The sequence below is a fragment of the Doryrhamphus excisus genome, linkage group LG6 (assembly GCF_037039965.1).
Source record: "Doryrhamphus excisus strain RoL-2023G ecotype Guam linkage group LG6, RoL_Dexc_Guam_v1.1, whole genome shotgun sequence".
Lineage (NCBI taxonomy): Eukaryota > Metazoa > Chordata > Actinopteri > Syngnathiformes > Syngnathidae > Doryrhamphus > Doryrhamphus excisus.
The window spans coordinates 4368639-4387342 of record NC_136362.1 but is presented as its reverse complement, the minus strand read 5'-3'; the positions used below and the strand labels follow the sequence as shown (position 1 = coordinate 4387342).

Genomic DNA, 18704 nt, shown 5'->3' with positions numbered 1-18704 from the left:
AAACACACATAGATCATATAGATATAGAGCAATCTAATAATCAAGAGTGTAACAATATGAAAAACCAGCTTTGATATTTGGATGGATCCGCCCACCCCATGTGGCACATTATATAATAATATGTGCTGAAAATGTTTCTATTCCATGTCAGGCTGCTGGTTTTGTTTGTTTTTGGATGGAATAAGATTTGTGGATGTCCTTGCACGAGAGCCAGATTACGTCCATCGTGGTAGAAATGTGTGATTGCAGATTCGTGGAAAGTTAAACCGGACTTGCTGTGACTTGTTTATTTTCATCTTTTCCACTTTGTAACCCCCCCCCACCGTCCACCTTGATTCTCAGTGAAACCTTCCCCTGCAGCTGAATGTGAATAAACATTTTTAAGGGGAGCTGAGCCCTCCTCCTCATTCCTCCGTCATACCTGGTTTCTCGGGAACCGGTTTGTACAGTGCAGGTACGGGTCCTGGGGTGGTAAATACATGCAGTGAGCTGTCACGCTAATCTGTGGCTGAAAAAAGCAGGAAGATAAATACTGGCTTTAGTAGAACATTGCCAAGATGGAGGAACACTGTGTGGAGTTCAACATGTGGACAACGCTGCAGTTCTGGAGAAACGTGTGCTCAGGTACTGTGGACGGTTTTTGTATTTGGTACTCAGAGGCTCTTTGGATTGAGGGGGTCGCCAGGAGAAAGCACACGTGTACGGGGTTTTCTGATAGAGCATGATATAGTGTATTTTCAGCAAATAATAATCCAAAAATGTCTGATATTTGAGGTGTATGCTGTTTTAATTGGGGGTTTTTCATGCCGTGTGCATTTTCCACGGTGATGCTTCCCCCCACGTTTAGAAAGAATAGGAGTGTGATGATGCTGGTCACATGGTCAAGCAGTGGTGGAGGTGCTACACTTTAAGATGTAGGTTGTTTCTTTGGGGGGGGGGGGGTGTCTGATAGCATGGATGTGTAAGCTGCTTACTTGTGCTCAAAAGTATATGTTGGACATTGTGTGTGTGTGTGTGTGTGTGTGTGTGCGTGTGTGTGCGCGTGTAAACAGCAGGATGCCTGTCATGAGGAGTCCAGATGGCTGGATGGAGAAAGCCCTATTTTCATCCCCAAACCAGAGTATTACCCCTCCTGCATGTGTAGAACTGTAACAATGAATCCTTGATTAAGCTTCTCGGTTTTCTGATATGGGGGTGTACTTTGCTCTTTTTGTCCCTCACACTTTTACTTTTTTGGGGGGGGCGGGGTTTTAATATTTTCCAATTATTTCAACTTTCTTCCTAAATAATTTTGTCAAATTTATTCTCATAATATGACCTTCTCTTATTTTGTTTTTCCTCATAATATTATGTTTTTTGTGAGAATGTGTGAGAATGTTGCTTTTCAATCGACTCTGAGGAGGCGTATGTGTCTTTTGGGGGGGTTGGGGAGGGATTAATGCTCCTGTGACCCCAACATTGCTTTTAATGCTATTTTCTCTTCAATCTTTTATGTGCATATTCAAGGTCTGTCTCAGCAGACGATGCCCTACATATCCCAGACGGACTCATTAGTTCCTCGTTAGCATCACAGGCCTTGTGTTGATTTCCACTCTCCAAACAAACACTACTTCGCTACTGATTGGAGTACATTTTTGGTCTCAGCAATTTTGTCCTAACTTCATTCAGGAAAATAGTAACAAGCGTGCATGGTATGCTGCTGCGGTCTGTCTTCCGACTATCCATCTGGCATCTCGTAACGCTGCCGTTTCATCTTGTGTGCTTGCAGAGGGGAAAGATAACGCCGTGTGTTTCCAGTCCGAGCGTGCTGACCAAGATGCCTGCGTGCCCGTGAAAATCGAGCACTCCAGAGGTAGGCGGCGCGACTCAACGTCACCTTGCAGCCATGTTGTATTTTGTGACTCTTTACTTTTACCTTCGGCCCATCATCTGTCCTCTTGGAAGTAGCGTGCATTTTCGTCTCCGCCTTTTAGCTTCCCTCTTCTTCCATCCGTCCTCCCCCCCCTCGTTTTCATGCTGCCGGGGTCGCTCCTGACGGTGCAAATCGGGCGTCTAATCTCATATTGGCTCCTGGATTAGAGCAAGAGGCAGGCTTAATCCGAACAAAGTCTGAGTAGTTGAACAAAAAGGCTTCATCCCGCCCATGCCGGGTGGTAATGGTGATCCGTCACCCTTTCTCTACCTCACACACACACACACACACACACACACACAGTGGATGATGACACAATGAAAGCCTTGCATGAAGCCAGATGGGATACACACACACACACACACACACACACACGCTAATCCCATTGGGACATGTAGGGCATCTGAGTGACAGACAGCAGGTTCAGTGGATGCCTGATATTGATTAATGTTTCAGAACACTTTTACTTATTACTGTTTGCTTATTTACTTCTATGTTAGAGGTTTCACCAAAACTGGGAAAAGTTACTGCTGGATTCTTGTAGTTCCTCATCAAAAACCTGGGAAAGCACAGAATTCTGATTATTTTTATTATCAGTGATTTTCTTTGTATGATCAGTCCAATTCCATTTCTACACTTTTCTCTGTTACAATAAACCTGCCATCAAAATTCTGGACTGTTCATATCTCTCGCTTGGTTAGCAAGTTTACAGTAGAACCTTGGTTAGCGTCATTAACCAAAACCGAAACAAAAGAAATAATGCATCGCATGTGTTTGTGAGACATATTTAGGGCTTCACCTGCACTGGGTCACGAGTGAACAATGGCAGCTGAAACTGCAGTGGCTTTTATTGTAAATATTGAACCAAAATCAGAGAAAAATGTCATTTTATGGGCCTACGAGTCATGCATGCGTGTTCTTACTGCCGGCGGATATGTAGAACAAAAAAGCAATCTGGTCCTCTTGCCAGACGTTAGTCTTCCGGTGCGGTTTGTTGATGGCCGTTACTTCAGAGAGAAGTTCTGCAAACAGCCCACAGCTTCAACATGTTACCTGCAATTACGTCCCTCGTTTATCGCTGTTCATTGGTTCCAAACCCGGCCGTGATAAGTGAATTTCTGTTAAAAGGGGTCCTTATTTATAAATGGAATATTTTAGTAGTTCCAACATTGAAAGGTGTTTACAACATTCAACAGGAAATCTGTTTTTATCATTATTAAAGCCCTCTAGACATGAAATAACACCCCTATAGTCACCTCCATAATTACCCAATATAGTAGCCAGAATAACAGCTGAGTGTGAGGAGGACAGGAAGTGATGTTGGGGTTTCAGAGGTGGGTTACGACCATAACAGTAGCTCATGTTAGGGATTATTGTGGCTGTTGTTGTTCCGAGTGGTTACAGTAACATTACTGACACCCAGTGGCCAGTGGAGAATGCTACAACGTCTTTGAATGCATTTTCTGAATGCTTAATTTATGCAAAACTATGACAAGTATGCATATTTTTCAAACTAATAATAGTCCAGGGAACCAGGAAACAGCATGATTTATTAATGAATGTATTTTTGGAAAACTGTGATAGAGTGAAGGAGTGAAGCCATGCAATTAACAGCAAGTGGGGGGGGGGGGTGTTACTGTACACCCTCTTTGTTTCAATTCTCACTGGGTTTCGTTTGAAGCAGTTTCTCATAGTTTAGTTTCAGCACTCTTGTTTATTTTGGCTTGGTATGTTTGCGTAGGTAATGACAACGACAGGTTGATCAGCCCGCAAATTGACTTTGTGTGTGTGTGTGTGTGTGTCTGTGTGTGTGTGTGTGTGTGTGACAAAGGAAGAGAAAGCTCGCAACTGTGGCGTTTTTAAATTGTGCTCTATAAGACATGACAACCAGTGACGTGGACGTCACGTGTTTGAGTAAAAGCAACATGTTGCGTTGTGTTCGGGTGTTGTTGTGTTTGTTGTGTTTGTGTGTTTGTGTCATTGTTTGTCTATTTTAAAGCCAGTTAAATAGGAGGTGTGAGTGAGAGTGAGGGAGGAGTCTGTACGGCTTGGAGAGCCTCCTTGCTGACCGTCATTCAGCAGCAGCACTTGGAGGAATTCACTGCTCCTCCAGGACGCACACACGCACACACACACACACACACACACACACACAAGATGGCAGATCATTGAGGATTCCCAAGGTGAGTTGTACCTGATGTCTGCAATTGGCTCCTGCTGTGTAGAAATGCTGCAGTCTTTGTCGTCATCAAGCTGCTGGGGGGCGTTCCTTTACTTTGTCTGGCAACCTTTCAACGCTGATGGCCCTTTTCTACGGCACCTCTGGCCAAAAGCACTCGTTACACACAGTTAAGCCATGTGATCCATATTGGTATCGGACGATTTCAGTCCCGGATGATCGGAATCGGCAGCATCGGAGCATCCTTAATTTTATTGTATTAATATTCTGTTACTGAGACTTTATGGATAAATTGCTTGGTTATATTAGCTCTACTTCAGAAGAAAAATATGTTTTTTTTTTTAGGATATTTCAAATAATGAACATTAATGTCATAAACTGTAATGTGAGGTTAGCACCCTGGAGAGATGGATTATGCATCTTCAGGTCGCTTGTCAAGGTAGAAGGCCTCAACATCCTCTATCAAGGTCAAGTATGTCTTGTCTAGTCCATAATATTCCCTCCAATCATCATTTCTTACAGCGGAGAACCTCTTGTCCAGCACTTTGGTTTCCAGCCTCCGTCACTTAACAAGAGTGAGATCCAGACAGCGGGGCTCCTTCCGGGTGCAGGATTGTTCTTGTAAAGATCTCTTCTTCGTTGTGTTCGTCACCCAAACAGAGCAAGATGCTCCAGAAGCTCCAAGCAGACCATCTTTAGCTGCACATAAGAAGCATTTCATGTTAAATTCTCTGCTTTGCTTCTGGTGAAAGAATCCTTCCAGCTGCAGACCAGACTGGCGTGTGACACGTAAAAACAACCCCCGGGGGCAGGGCCACGCTCAGCCCCTGCCATCCTTCCAGAGCAACGCAGCTTCTAGAGCACAGTCCGCAGCCGCTCGCCGCCTTATTTGGGGTCATACATGCAAAAAAAAAACTTTCTCATGATCTCTTAATGCGACCGTGGGAGGAAGCCCGCAGCGTAAGAGAAATTCCTGAGGGCGTCTTTGGAATTGATGGGTCATTTGGAGAGCCCTTTTTTAGACTCCGCACTCCCAAACACAGCGTGGGGCTGTTTCCACTCAGACCGAGCCGGTTGTCTTTAATTACGGTCAGCCTATAAAAATAGTAGCTAACTATATGATTGGCTGGCCTTTTCTGCTCGGTTTCAGACATGCCAGCTTGGCAACGCTTTTCTCAAGCAAGCGCCACATATTTACATACAGTGTAGGACTTTGTACTGCATTGTGCAGGGGTGTCCGAACGGCACATTCGAAAATACAATTTAACAAGAAAACAGAAAAAAAACAGAATAAGGTCAAAATATTAGCACAATAACTTTATTATGAGGGAGATGTCATCATTTTCTCATCATTTTCCAGGAATAACGTCAACATATTGAATTATTGAAGAAAAAGATTTTCTGAAGCTGTGATGTTATGGCCAACAAAACGAAGCATGAACTTGGACGTGGTCCTTCCGTACCGTGTACAAGACTACTGCGGCCTCAGATATCCACAGGAATTAGCCTCAAGCCAGCGCTAATTAAACACAAGTGTGCTCGAGGATATACACGACGCCCAATAGAAGACGTCCTCTCAACGATTGTATGGATGGAAGTCCTTGTCCACACCAGAACTCACTTCCGCACAGAGACGTTGCGGGTTTCGGTGATGGGACTGACCCAAATGATAGTTGTCTGACATTCTGTGGTGTGGATGCTTTAGGCGTTAAGATTGAGCTTCTAGAAATAGGCGGGCACATTGTGTTCATCCAAACAAGCCAAGCCTAGAGGTGTACGGTATTGTTTACATCAGGGCTGCTATGCTGGTGGCCGTGACAGAGAATGACAGGGTGGGTCAGTACACCTTCTTAGCTAGCTTAGCATACGCTCAATGTGTTCATCTCCATTGGGTTGTCTCACTATGCTTCCTTCGTCAACCCTTAAGCCACAGATGTCCAAAGTGCAGCTCGGGGGGACAGAAAAAAAGTCGTCATTTTAAAAGAATAATGCTTAATTTTAGTAGCACAAAACACATTTTTCTGTATTTTCTGTATTGCATATATATATATATATTTTTTCCCTTTTTTTTTTTGCTAAATTAGGGTCAATTTAGTAAAAAGGCTAAAAAAACCTAATATGTATTTAAGGACAAAGCTTTGTTTGGTTATTCATTAGTATCAACATTTCAGTTTCTTCTGTTTATATTTTGCCTTTTTGTTCTATTTTCCCATTTTTGTTTTGCTTAGTACTGTAGTACTACTAGTACTACTTATACAATGCAAACCCTTTCATCTTCCACCATGTGGCCCTCACTGGAGACCGTTTGGACAATGCCAGCCTCCAATAGTTACTTTCCGTTCTAACAGCAATGTATCTCTGTGTAACCATGGTAACGGCAAGCCTCTCTTCTCTTGCTCCGTGTCTTTCAGCTGTCGGTCGGAGCTCATCATGCAAGTACAGTAACTCCTCCAGCGTGCACGCATGTCTGAGTCGAGCAACAAGTGCGAGCGCTGAGAGGATCCGGTCAGGCGTCAATGGAAGAAGTTCTGGCAAGAGGCCGCTGTCGCAGTCCAAACCGCCAGGTACACAATGATGGCCGTGCGGTCCAGGTTCTGAAAGGACCTTTTCTGTATCATCACATCCCTCATTCCGTTCCATCCTACCCCCTTCCCTCATCAATCAGTACCTTCAGCAAAGTGAAGGTAAGAAAAAAAGGGATGGAGATGAACGTTGAACTTTGCTCCTGTCGTATTTGCTCGGGTAAATCATTCAACGCAGATAAGACAGACAAGCGAGTTAATGTGCAGTTAATCATGCTAGATATTTGGCTTCCGTCACCACCATCACGTTACTCCGAGCGGCCTTCCAGGCGGCGTGCGGACGTCAGAGGGCACGTACCGCCCCCTTCAGCCCACAATGTGCACTGCAGTGGCTTCAGCCCCTTTCGGAAATATGCTGACTCGCATCTGAGTAGAATCCATCTTTATTTTGTCTTTAGTGCCTCCCAAACCAGCACACCTTCAGAGCCCGGTGACGGAGCTCTCATCCCCTCTGGCTCACATCCCCAAACCCCACTTTAGACCAGGGATGGAGGCGGGAGGTGGAGGAGGAAGGGGGGCGGCAAACCGGGAGAGGGTCAGAGTCAAACACTCCAAAGTGTCAGACCTCATCAGCCGATTTGAGGAGAACAGGTAGGAAGGAGCCTTTTCCTCTCTTCTGCTGTGTGGCTTTGCTTCTCCGGGATCCGCCTGGACGCAGCCGGGCTGCGCTCGTCCAAAATATACGAGAAGTCAGCATTCATCCAGCAACGCGGCCGTGCTTCGCATCGGGCCTGTCAATACGTACGTTTCATCGCCATTCATCACATTCGTCGCTAGCTAGACATAGGGCTGTATCTACAATACTAAGTGTACCTTTGAAAGATCATGTCAAGGTTTTGAATGCACCAATCAACATCTACTAACACATTACATATATACATATACATGTACATAAAGATACTACAGCCGCAAGGAACAATGCGTACATGGGAGTTATTATGTCTTATTAGTATATCCACTATATTGGGTAATATGAGGTTATTGTTATATAAGGTCAAGCTGCTCTATGCTCCGACCAGGAAAATATGTATTTCATCCATTTATTAATATGAATTCCACTTTGGTTTTGCAACTTGCCAAACCATGACTATGCTGTTGCCTGACTGGACCAACTCCAATTTAACAATACCACGAATGTTGTGAAGAATAAACACCATGGTGTGACCCTGCCATGGACAATTCATGAGGCCGGCCTAAAACTGATGACTAGTGTGTGACCGCTAATGCCAGTCCAGGTCCAGGTCAGACCTGGTCTTTGGATTCAATGACCCGGATGAATGCTGTCACACAATGTTCTGGTCCTGGATGTACGTAATACCGCGGCCGCACACCTGCTGTCGTCACCTGACGCCTTGAAATTGCGGAAACGGAAAAGCGTCGTCTTTCTCAACATTTCCTACAAGACGTGAAAAGCAGAAGTCCTGCGATCAAAGAGCTCCGACCGAGCCAGCGATAGTAATTCAGGCGAGGAGAAGCAGGAGAGATTAGCTGGCACCTTCACAGGTTGATCACCGTCGAGGGGATGAAAGCAGATTTGAGCGGCAGAGTCGGGCAAACCAGGCTCCTCATTCAGTTGTGGGAGAGCAGTCGGTGTAGGGACATGAAAACCAGGAAGAGGAGGTATGGATCACTCAACATCTACTCTCATCTTCTCTTCATTTCATCGTCACCATCATCTAGTTGGTAGGACACGTTGTCCAAGGACTTGTTGGAAGAATTCAAGTAGAGAGGCTGGAACGGCCTCCTGCCCTTTTGGAGATAAAGCCAAGAGAATCACTTTTAGTCCCATTTTCTTTTCAACAAATTCCGAATCTTCCAACTTAAGTGTGGAAGTGAGGTTCATCGGCGCCACTGGTGTCTTTTTTCACTGGGGTCGTTGCTGGGCTGCTGGGATTAGCCCTCTGGAGGCCCGGGAAGGCGAGAGAGTTAGTTAGAGAATTAGCCTTCTAATGTCTTAATCTGGTTCACGTGGAACTTTAAGGCTCGGAGACGGCCACCGAGGCCACAAACCGGCCAGCTGGCGTACCTCATGTAACGTTAGCTACAAACTACGACTCCATCGCTCATTCATGTGAAAACACCAGCAGGGACCAGCAGGGACCAGCAGGGACCAGCAGCGTTGCACCAGTGTGTTGTTCTTCCTCTATTTGTACACACTTCCTGTTTCTAGCGGACACGCTGCGATGAGATAACGTTTGTGTGCTGGTTTGATATCTGCACGAATCCTGTCTTTGCAGTGAGAAATGATGCTAACAAATGTACAGGAGCTTACTCAGCTGCTCTGCCTGCAGGATGTACAACGTGTGTGTGTGCGTGTGCATGTGTGTGTGTGTGTGTGTTTATCTATTTTTGGCAAAGAGTTACTTTTGCTCCATTCAAGTTTCCAAAGTCGAGGGTCATAAATGATTTAGCATCACAGGTGTGTTGAAGTAGGCCAGTTTCTACCTCTGGGGTAGAGCAGGTTACATCTCTTGCTCCTGTCCTCCTCATTACTGCACCTCCATGCGCACACGCGCACACACACGCACACACACACGCACACACACACCTCCTGTGCCTCACAGGACAGATAGACGTGTGGAAGTCGTGCCGTTTTATTTTTAACTCTCACACTCACATGCAAAAGCTCTCCGCTTACTCTTCCCCCACTTCCTGATCGGCGTGCCGGGTCGAGCAGCTCCTGCGCCAGCGCTCCTCTGAACCTTCTCCTTTTTTGTGTGTTTTCACCTTTGGGCCGTTTCCTCTGTTCTGGCAGCAACACGGACGACAGGAGAGCTAGCTCGCCTCTCAAACAGAGCGGCAAATCGGCCAACTGCAGCCCCGCACACCGGACCTCCCACAGGCTGACGGAGCCCGCCAAGATCCAGGAGAACCACTCCACGGTAGAGCTGGACTCTGTGGCATCCGACCCGCAGGATGCACGCACACCCACGGCTAACGGGGTGCTGAGGCAGATGGAGCGGGACAAGGAGGAGGAGACACGGGCGTGTAACGGTGAAAACGGGAGGATAGTCAATGGAGATATGGGGAGCGCAGACGGGACAGGTGAGGACTCCAGTCCGCACGCGCACAGAACTCCTTCAGAGAGCTCCCATGAGAGTGAGGAGATCGGGGCGAGCACGGAGCCGGAACACGAACACGAACACGAACACGAACACGAACACGACGAGGCCGCCACGGAACACAAGGTAAGCAAGATGGTTGCTGAACTTCTTCTTAGTTGAATCATCTGAAGCTTCCTGCATCTCAATCTGCATCACCTCCCGTGACGTGCATTGTTAGCTAGCTCAAGCTAACTCCTGTTCTCCTGGTAGAAGGCACAGAAAAGAGGAAGAAATACGTGTTCATGCTTCCTGTTAGGATCGGGAATGGCGGGCAAATTCATCAAAAAAGATGGTGACCAGCCAATGTCGTTAGTGTCTGGTGTGGATGTTCATGTATCTTACGTTGGTCTGCAGGAGACAAACGAGCAGAAGCTGTTCAAGATCGCCAGCGAGCTCCTGCAGACGGAGAAGGCCTACGTGGTTCGACTGAACTTGCTGGATCAGGTGAGATGAGGAGACAACAGCAGCCGTTGCGTCGCCGTGGCAACCAGCGTCAGGGTAGAGCTGTGACGACGTGTGCTCGGCTCCCCAGGTATTTTGTGCCAAGCTCATGGAGGAGGCAAACAAAGGAACATTCCCCGTGGATGTGGTGAAGAACATCTTCTCCAACATCTCCTCCATCAACACCTTCCACAGCCAGTTTTTGCTGCCAGACTTGGAGAAGCGGATGGGACAATGGTGAGCGACCACAAAGGCTGTTTTCCTGTTTTCCTCAAACGTCTTGGGCTCCTTGGAAGCGCTCGGCCTCCTTTCTGCCTCCCTGCAGGGCATCCACGCCTCGCATCGGAGACATCCTGCAGAAGCTCACGCCCTTCCTCAAGATGTACGCCGAGTACGTGAAGAATTTCGACAAGGCCATGGAGCTGCTGAAACAGTGGAGCGAGCGTTCTCCGCCATTCAAGGCCATCATTCAGGAGATACAGGTGTGGTGACGGCACCGCAGGGAAGGCGTGTCCACTGAGAACCCAGAAATGACCATAAACATCCTTACGTCCGTGCAGAGTCAAGACGTTTGCGGCAGCCTTACGCTTCAACATCACATGCTGGAGCCCGTGCAGAGGGTCCCTCGCTATGAGATGCTCCTCAAAGACTACCTGAAGAAGCTTCCGCAAGACGACCCCGATCGGCGAGACTCAGAAAGTACGTTTTCCAAGTCTTAAATGCCTTATTTTATCGTATCGTGTGACCATAGGGGTGCTATCTTGTGCCTAGAGGGCTCTACCAATGCTGGAAGTGGTGTTTAGCAAGTCTCTAACTCAAAGGATATTATGTAGGCGATGATTCATAAATGAGCCTTTTGAGCTAACGACAGCTTGTCTGTTCGTATCGTCCAGAATCCTTGGAAATCATCGCCACGGCAGCAACTCACTCCAACAGCGCCATACGGAAATCTGTAAGTGGCCCTGATGAAATCATCTTCTCCAGTCTTCAGCCGAGCGTCCCACAGCAAAGTGTTGTGTCGTCCTTTAGGAGAACTTGAAGAAACTGATGGAGATTTACGAGATGCTCGGCGAGGAGGAGGACATCGTTCATCCCTCTAATGAGTTCATCAAAGAAGGTCACATCCTGAAGCTGGCTGCCAGGAACACCTCAGCCATGGAGCGATACCTCTTCTTGGTGAGACCCGAACGACGCCACGCTTGGCGTCCTGCTTGGGCGTGGCCAACACGAACCTTCTCTCTCCTGCGGTTTTCCGTACCAAGCGCCCACATGTTTTCTTCTCCCAAACAGTTCAACAACATGCTGTTGTACTGCGTTCCCAAATTCAGCCTGGGTGGACCCAAGTACACGGTCAGGACGCGGATCGGCATCGACGGCATGAAAGTCCTGGAAACCACCAACGAGGACTATCCTCACACCTTCCAGGTTTCGGGGAAGGAGAGGACACTGGAGCTCCAAGCCAGGTACAAACTCGCCAAACACGGCACATGACTGTGGTGTGCACCAGGAAGCTGTGGTGTGCACCAGGAAGCTGTGGTGTGCACCAGGAAGCTGTGGTGTGCACCAGGAAGCTGTGGTGTGCACCAGGAAGCTGTGGTGTGCACCAGGAAGCTGGAAGCACCAGGAAGCTGTGGTGTGCACCAGGAAGCTGTGGTGTGCACCAGGAAGCTGTGGTGTGCACCAGGAAGCTGTGGTGTGCACCAGGAAGCTGTGGTGTGCACCAGGAAGCTGTGGTGTGCACCAGGAAGCTGTGGTGTGCACCAGGAAGCTGTGGTGTGCACCAGGAAGGGGAGGGAAAAACACCATCGGTCGGGATGGCCGATGTTGGCTTTTTTGCTGAAAAGCAATATGCCGATATTGTCCAACTCTTAATTTCCAATACCGATATCAGCCGATACCGTTATGACTAACATCGCTTTTCATGAATTTTGATGAATGGTCATCGGAATGAGCAAGGCATTGTTCTATTTTAGACGTAGACATGCCTTATACATGTTCCTGGGCACAGCTAATGACTACCTTGGTGTGATTTGATTTGCCGCTGGAAATTCAGGCTTTATTTGTATCTTGCAGCTCCGAGCAGGACAAGGCGGGCTGGATCAAGGTATGGGGGGGGGCGGGGCATCGCCACCACCGTCATCGCTCCAAACATCTTCACCACGCCCAGTCACTCCTCTGATCTCGCTTCCTCCAGGCTTTCCGAGAGACCATCGAGATCTTCCAGCAGAAGAACGAGTCGTTCAAGTCGGCATCCAAGGACGTGGAGGAAGTGTCGGTTGGTAGCGGATGTTCCCGCCCGCCTGTGCGCTCCTGGCTGAGTGAATGAAACATGCTGAGTGCGCTTTCTTGTCTCGTCTTTGTCCAAGAACGCCGAGCTGGGGAAACGCGCTCCTCGTTGGATCCGCGACAACGAAGTGACCATGTGCATGAAATGTAAAGAGCCGTTCAACGCGCTCACGCGGCGGCGACACCACTGCAGAGCTTGTGGCTACGTACGTGGATACATGTTCATAATCCAGTAAAAGATCAAATACCTGGCCCAGTCCTCCCGACACGCATCCTTGTCTTTCAGGTGGTCTGCTGGAAATGCTCCGACAACAAGGTGCCGCTGGAGTACGACGGCAACAGGGTGAACAAAGTGTGCAGAGATTGCTTCTCCATCCTGACGGGAGAAACCATCACTGAGGGCAAGAAGAAGGGCATCCTGGAGGTGAGCGGAGACACCAGTGGGACGTGGGAGCAAGACGGCTGTCTGTCTCTCTAGCTATCCATCTATCTATCCATCTATCCATCTATCCATCTATCCATCTATCCATCTATCCACCCATCCATCCATCCATCCATCATATTGGCTTTTTTTGCTGAAAACCGACATGCTGATATTGTCACTCAATATCACTCAATTTCCGATACCGATACGGTGGAATGAACACATATGTGTTGGATACAGCTTTTTTTAAATACCGGTTTTCATGATCGGGAAAAAATCCAATACCTATATCGACCGATATCACATTTTGATACTGATATCGGGCCAATTATCCCAAATAATAACACATGCATGATGCATTATTAATGATTGGTCTATTTTAAGATTTAAGACCACTCGAAGATGCGTCGTGAATCCTCCAAATAGAAATCTCTGCTCTCCTGTGGAATCATACGACGCTGATATCACGTCCCTGAGGACAGGGAAAAGTAAAAAGGTCTAACCGGGGATCACTTCGGGTAATCCTACCGTGTCCTTGTCTCGGGCGCAGATCGAGGCGGGTCAGTTCACGGGCAGCAGCATCATGTGCGGCTTCCTGCAGTACTGCGAGAAGAACAAGCCCTGGCAGAAGGTGTGGTGCGTCATCCCCGAGAAGGAGTGCTTGGTGCTCTACCTCTACGGAGCTCCTCAGGTACACGCGAGTGAAAGTATGGCAGGATGTGAAAGCGGACGTCTGACCGAGCGATGCCGTGTGCAGGACGTCAAGGCGCAGAGCAGCATCCCTCTGCTGGGCTACTCGGTGGAGGACAGCATCCGGCCCGCCGACCCCCAGGCCAGCTTCCGCCTCAGCCAGTCCAAGTCCGTGCACAACTTTGCTGCCGAAAGCGAGGAGCTGAAGCAGCGTTGGCTCAAGGTGATCCGTGTGGCCGTGACGGGGGAGGTGCCCGAGTGCGCTCACACCAACGGCGGCGGCGTCACCGTGGCGGACATGCAGGAAGCGGGCTCAGACAGCTCGTAAGGACACCAGACTCGCAAAGCGCCTTGGCTCGACCGCTTCCTCCTCTCTAGCTGGACCGGAACGAGTGCTGGATAAGCTGCCTTTACGCCTTTTATCATGCAGGCTGGAGAACTCCACTTGGACACAAACACTAGAGACCATGCGGGAGGGGACAGCGCCCTCTAAAGCCTGTGGACTCGTACTGCACCGTCTTCCCAACCGCTCAGCCAACCTGTACAGTAGAAAGTCTATTTCTGAAGGTTTTTTTCACCTTGTTTGATAGAATTTATGTACAGTATTTGCCTCTTTTTTCTTTTCACGGCTGTCTCGTGGCTCCCAAGGTGGAGGACCAATCAAAAGTGTGGACGCGCTTCCTGGTCTTATTAATTGAGAAGGCGTGGCCAAACTTTTGACAATGTTAAGTTGTATTAGCATTTCAATTCACCCTACAGTCATCAGAATCATTTATTTAATCGGCCGGTTTTACATCATCTCCCCGACCACATTTTGTGGTTTTATAATGAAAATAGCATTTTAAAATGGTATCAATTGTAAAAAAAAAAAAAAAAAGAGTTTTGTTCACTCATTAAACTTTATGGAGACGCCAAACACAAAGTATTGACCCCCCCGACCCCCCTTCTTAAAATCATGCTTGAAAGCAGCATCAACTTGAGCTTTCACTCCTTTTTCCTTCATGGGTTCCACTGAATGGTGAACAATCGATAACGACTGTCCTCGGCCAAAGTGCACAATGACATCTTAACAAGCTGGTGCAAGAATTGTAAATGTGATTTGTATTATTATTACTGCTGTAAGTAACTGTATTATTTAAGGTAATTTATAGAAGATGATGAGCATGAGCTGTTGGAAGCAGCACAAATCTGTGTCACTAAAGTCTTTTGTTTTGGATTAGTCACCAGTCATTAGCCACCAGTCATTAGAGGGGCTGGACGTGCCTACAATGTTTTGCTTGTTTTATTTCGCCCCCTCCAGTATTCAATTGAAATAAAACATAAGAGCACAACGTTTCTGAATGTATAGCCAACATGTGTCCTCTCCTTTGAACAGCTGCGCACTTTACAGTTTTAAAGCGTAAAACGGCATTAAATATGATTTATGTGGATACACTTTGTCTTAGTACTTTGTATGACGCTACTGCGCGTGCGTACAGAGAGGAACCCCGTTTTTCCCTGTTCTAACTTCTAAGCATAGCCAATGCATATGCACGTATATTAATGTGTGTGTGTGTACAAACGAGAGGAATTGACTCACATTTATTTGTAGAAAGGCGTTTTGTGAAAGTAAGTACATTGACTTGACTACTTTGTAAACAGTGTAGAAAACATTTATTTGCAAGAAAAATTGGAATTAAAAGAAATGCCATCCAGACTACTGCAATGATGTTAATGTCCCATAATGTTTGAGAGGGATTGATTCTATAACAAAAAATTGCATTGGTTAAGTTTGACATCATTTTGCACAAAAAATGATTTGTTGCGATATCGTCCATCGTTAAGCGTCTGCCAGTCTCAGCTTTTGTATTGTCTCAGGAGGCCTCGGATCCTGCGTACGAGAGCCTGGATGAAGGTGTAACGTGAGTGCACTTGGCTGTACAAGCCTTCCACCTCCAAGAGCTTCCTTTGGAGAGCTTCTCCGAAACCAGCAGCCATGTCGCTCTTCAGCTAAGGCACACAGAGACATGGCAGATTTCCCCGGGAGTGACGTGACGTGGAACAGGTTGGTACGCTTTCGTTTCTTACCAATTCTAAATCTTGCTTGGTGACACAGGAAATGGAACTTCTGCCACTACTTGCTTGAAGGCCACATAAAGAGTCTGGAGGGAAGGGGGAGGAAGGAGTCCTTCATGTTAGAACACGAGATATATATATATATTTATATCAAAAAACATAAAACAAAACTCCCATTGGACATCTCCAGTGGGAGTTTGCATGCGTGGGTGGGTTTTCTCCAGGTACTCCGCTTTCCTCCCACATTCCAAAGTGTGTTAGTTTTCATTGGAGATGTATGACCGAGTGTGAAAGGTTGTCTATATACAGTACCACCATTCAGGGTGTACCCCGCCTCTCGCCCAAAGCCAACCTCCACCCAAATGGGGATTAAGCGGCACAGAAAATGAATAAAGTCCAAATTGTCGGTAACTGTTCTTAGTCCCCTACAGGACTACATTTGACGCCGATTTGGCATTGAGCTGTGTGAGAAATTTCAAGTCAATCGGACTCCTGGAGCACACGTCAGGACAAATGTGAAGGTGAATTAGCATGGAGTCACGAGAACACATTTGGTGGCGTTGGTCCTCACCGTCAGCAAGGCGAGATCGGTATAAGCTGGCTCCAGGCAGAGGGGAGTCCTTTGGGTCGGTGGGGGTGCAGTGCAGCAGGTAGTACTCCAGGTGGCGCCACAGCACAAACAAACAAGTCTCGATAATGTCTGCAAGGGGAGGTCAGGGTGTACTACCGTGAGGTCAGGGGTGTCCATGTTGTACATTCTCCTTCTGCACACTTGATGAGCCTTGGAGTGAATCCATCGTATTATTAGATATTCCACATTAGTGGTGGTATGCACCGTGTATACTCATTTATGGGCATATTTCAATGAATATGAAAAGGATACAAGAGCACAGCGCCAGCAGCTTGGCTCTGTTGTTGATGAGTTGGACCAGTCTTCTCTTGGCCAGCAGGCTCCTTTGGACTGAGGAGATCTTCTCCACCCCTCCTGGTCCTAACACCAGGCCCTGGCACAACTGTAGAGACAGGCGTCCCTAGTTAGAGGGGTGAAACGTGGGACCTGACATGACGGTTGAGGAGTCTGAGGTCTGTCGTTACCTCCTTGAGCTCCTCGGGGGGCAGCTGATCCAGGCTCTGCAGCTTGCCCAGACTCTGCCTGTGACTCTGGTGAAAGTGGAAGAAGTCGGCGGCGCTGTTCTTGAGCAGATAGAGGACGAGGCCCAAACTGGGGGTCCGCAAGTACGCCATGTTGGGCAGAGTGGAGCTGAGATCTGCTGTGAAAAGCAGGTGGGAATCAAGAATGGATACAGTTGTAAGTTGCAAAAATATTTGACTTTTTGTATTTTTTGTCTTTGTCTCTGCTTTCCAAGGGGATAGTGATCCACTGTGGAGGTTGTACAGTTCTCGTTCCTTCCGATTTGAGCGTCTGACCTGTGCGATTTCCGTCCCTGCCGTCCGGCTCGCTGCCAAGCGGGCTGAAGAGGCAGATGCTGAACTGGGCTTGAGCGGAGCTCTGCAGCAGCAGGGTTTGGCAGTACTCCATAATGTTGGCACACACCTGGGGTAGCAGCACACGTCAATGGCAGCATGTCAGGACCAAGCGTACGGACTGCCCACACGTTAGAGAGCGGTGAAGCATACAAGCGTCAAATCGTCAAAAGTGTTTCAAACTGTCAAGTATGGCGTCTCCTACTTGCTGCATGGCCACCTCCATCTCCTCTCGTTCGGCTGAATCTCCGACTGCCGTCATCTCCGCCTGCTTGAGCAGCCTCTCACGCTCACTGCCTGCCAGGCGGCTGAGCAGCAGCAGGGACAGACGCTTTGCACAATAAAAAGAAAGTTTTACCAAGTTTCCACTACAAAGCACAAACAAATGTTCAGATGAACACAACAATCCAGTCAACCTGGAATCTGTTGATGTGACCTTGAAACTCCATCAGGGCGGCACCGTTGACCTCTCCACCCATCTCCAGGGCGCCTGAGAGACAAAAGAACATCATCAGAAACATTCTCACCATTTTTACTTTGACGATACGGTCGGGTTTCTACCTGGAAGAGCAGTCTTACTGATGATGCCAGAAAGCAAGGAGAGCTCCTGCAAAGCTCCGATGCTGAGCTCTGGACAGCGCAGCAGTGACTGGATGGTGTCTGCATGGACTATCAGCCACTGGAGGATCTACACACACAGATATTTACACTGATTATTTCAAGAAGCTGTGCGCCCCATCCAGATGTACAAGTACATATATATGCAACATGTCATGGTTTCAGACCTTATTCAAGCACTATAATGCCAATGGCGGCTTTTTCAGGCTTCCGACTAGCCAAAATGCATATGGCAGCAGGTGAATGTAAACAAAAAGCAAAGCCCACAAACCAGATCTTTTCCCATTTTAAACTGTGCTTACCTGTGCTGCCCCCTGCTGGTGGTTCATAGTGGTAGAGGTCAGGATCACCTGAAAGAGTCTCAGGGTAGGTAAAAGAATCTGCCGATAACGGTCCATAGGGCTGGGGATGAAACCTGACGGGTCCCTCATCATCCTGTACACACATTATCATCAATTAGAAGGGGAGACGGCTTTTTGATGACGCACCACTACTCTCTTACCTGTGAGAGTCGCTATCAGGTACCATGTCAAACACCTGACACTCCATCAGCTGTGATACCAGTCCACTGCGCAGCAGCTCCACAGCGCCTTGGTTTGTCTTGGCTACGCGGGTCAAAAGGGCCTGAAAACACATTGTGCCTTTTTTTTTTAAATGGTGTACGAGCAGAGGCCTTTAAGGAATTAGAGTCCGAATTCCGCCCCACCATCTTGCTCTCGTAGATGTAGAGCGGCTTGAGGAGGGGAGGCTGAGGCGTGAGCAGACTCTGCAGGGCCGTGTCATCCTGCCGCAGGCTCTCTACTAGTGAGCGAAGGTACCCACTGTTGCAAATGTACACCAGCCACTGGTTCTGGCGGTCGATGGACAGGATTCGGTCCAGTACGGCCAGAGCGAGCATCTGTCAGACATTACCGTTAGACAAGACATG

General features: G+C 47.8%; 2 protein-coding genes across 7 annotated transcripts in view; one reads left to right on the top strand and one right to left on the bottom strand.

Moving 5' to 3' along the window:
• Window positions 1-15325, top strand: part of fgd4a (FYVE, RhoGEF and PH domain containing 4a) — a 26676-nt gene extending 11351 nt beyond the window's left edge. Inside the window, exons 2-18 of one of the 3 annotated variants that reach the window (XM_078791174.1) lie at window positions 1769-1852; window positions 6503-6655; window positions 7072-7264; window positions 9429-9861; window positions 10132-10221; window positions 10310-10455; window positions 10544-10700; window positions 10779-10917; window positions 11112-11170; window positions 11248-11394; window positions 11509-11681; window positions 12292-12322; window positions 12413-12493; window positions 12585-12710; window positions 12791-12928; window positions 13479-13619; window positions 13686-15325. In XM_078791174.1, coding sequence (XP_078647300.1) covers window positions 1769-1852; window positions 6503-6655; window positions 7072-7264; window positions 9429-9861; window positions 10132-10221; window positions 10310-10455; window positions 10544-10700; window positions 10779-10917; window positions 11112-11170; window positions 11248-11394; window positions 11509-11681; window positions 12292-12322; window positions 12413-12493; window positions 12585-12710; window positions 12791-12928; window positions 13479-13619; window positions 13686-13946 — 2552 coding nt within the window. In that variant the 3' untranslated portion in view covers window positions 13947-15325. The remainder of the gene's footprint in view (window positions 1-1768; window positions 1853-6502; window positions 6656-7071; window positions 7265-9428; window positions 9862-10131; window positions 10222-10309; window positions 10456-10543; window positions 10701-10778; window positions 10918-11111; window positions 11171-11247; window positions 11395-11508; window positions 11682-12291; window positions 12323-12412; window positions 12494-12584; window positions 12711-12790; window positions 12929-13478; window positions 13620-13685) is intronic. The other 2 variants (XM_078791175.1, XM_078791176.1) reach the window with 2 other exon arrangements.
• nup205 (nucleoporin 205) overlaps window positions 15184-18704 on the bottom strand; it is a 12404-nt gene continuing 8883 nt past the window's right edge. For 2 of the 4 annotated variants that reach the window (XM_078791171.1, XM_078791172.1), the window contains exons 31-42: window positions 18483-18674; window positions 18279-18400; window positions 18079-18211; window positions 17720-17846; window positions 17575-17648; window positions 17364-17489; window positions 17102-17228; window positions 16769-16944; window positions 16557-16686; window positions 16245-16373; window positions 15686-15759; window positions 15184-15607 (exon numbers count right to left, since the gene is read on the bottom strand). In XM_078791171.1, the coding sequence (XP_078647297.1) occupies window positions 15455-15607; window positions 15686-15759; window positions 16245-16373; window positions 16557-16686; window positions 16769-16944; window positions 17102-17228; window positions 17364-17489; window positions 17575-17648; window positions 17720-17846; window positions 18079-18211; window positions 18279-18400; window positions 18483-18674 (1563 nt within the window). In that variant the 3' untranslated portion in view covers window positions 15184-15454. Of the gene's footprint in view, window positions 15608-15685; window positions 15760-16244; window positions 16374-16556; window positions 16687-16768; window positions 16945-17101; window positions 17229-17311; window positions 17490-17574; window positions 17649-17719; window positions 17847-18078; window positions 18212-18278; window positions 18401-18482; window positions 18675-18704 lie in introns of those variants that run through there. The other 2 variants (XM_058086833.2, XM_078791173.1) reach the window with 2 other exon arrangements.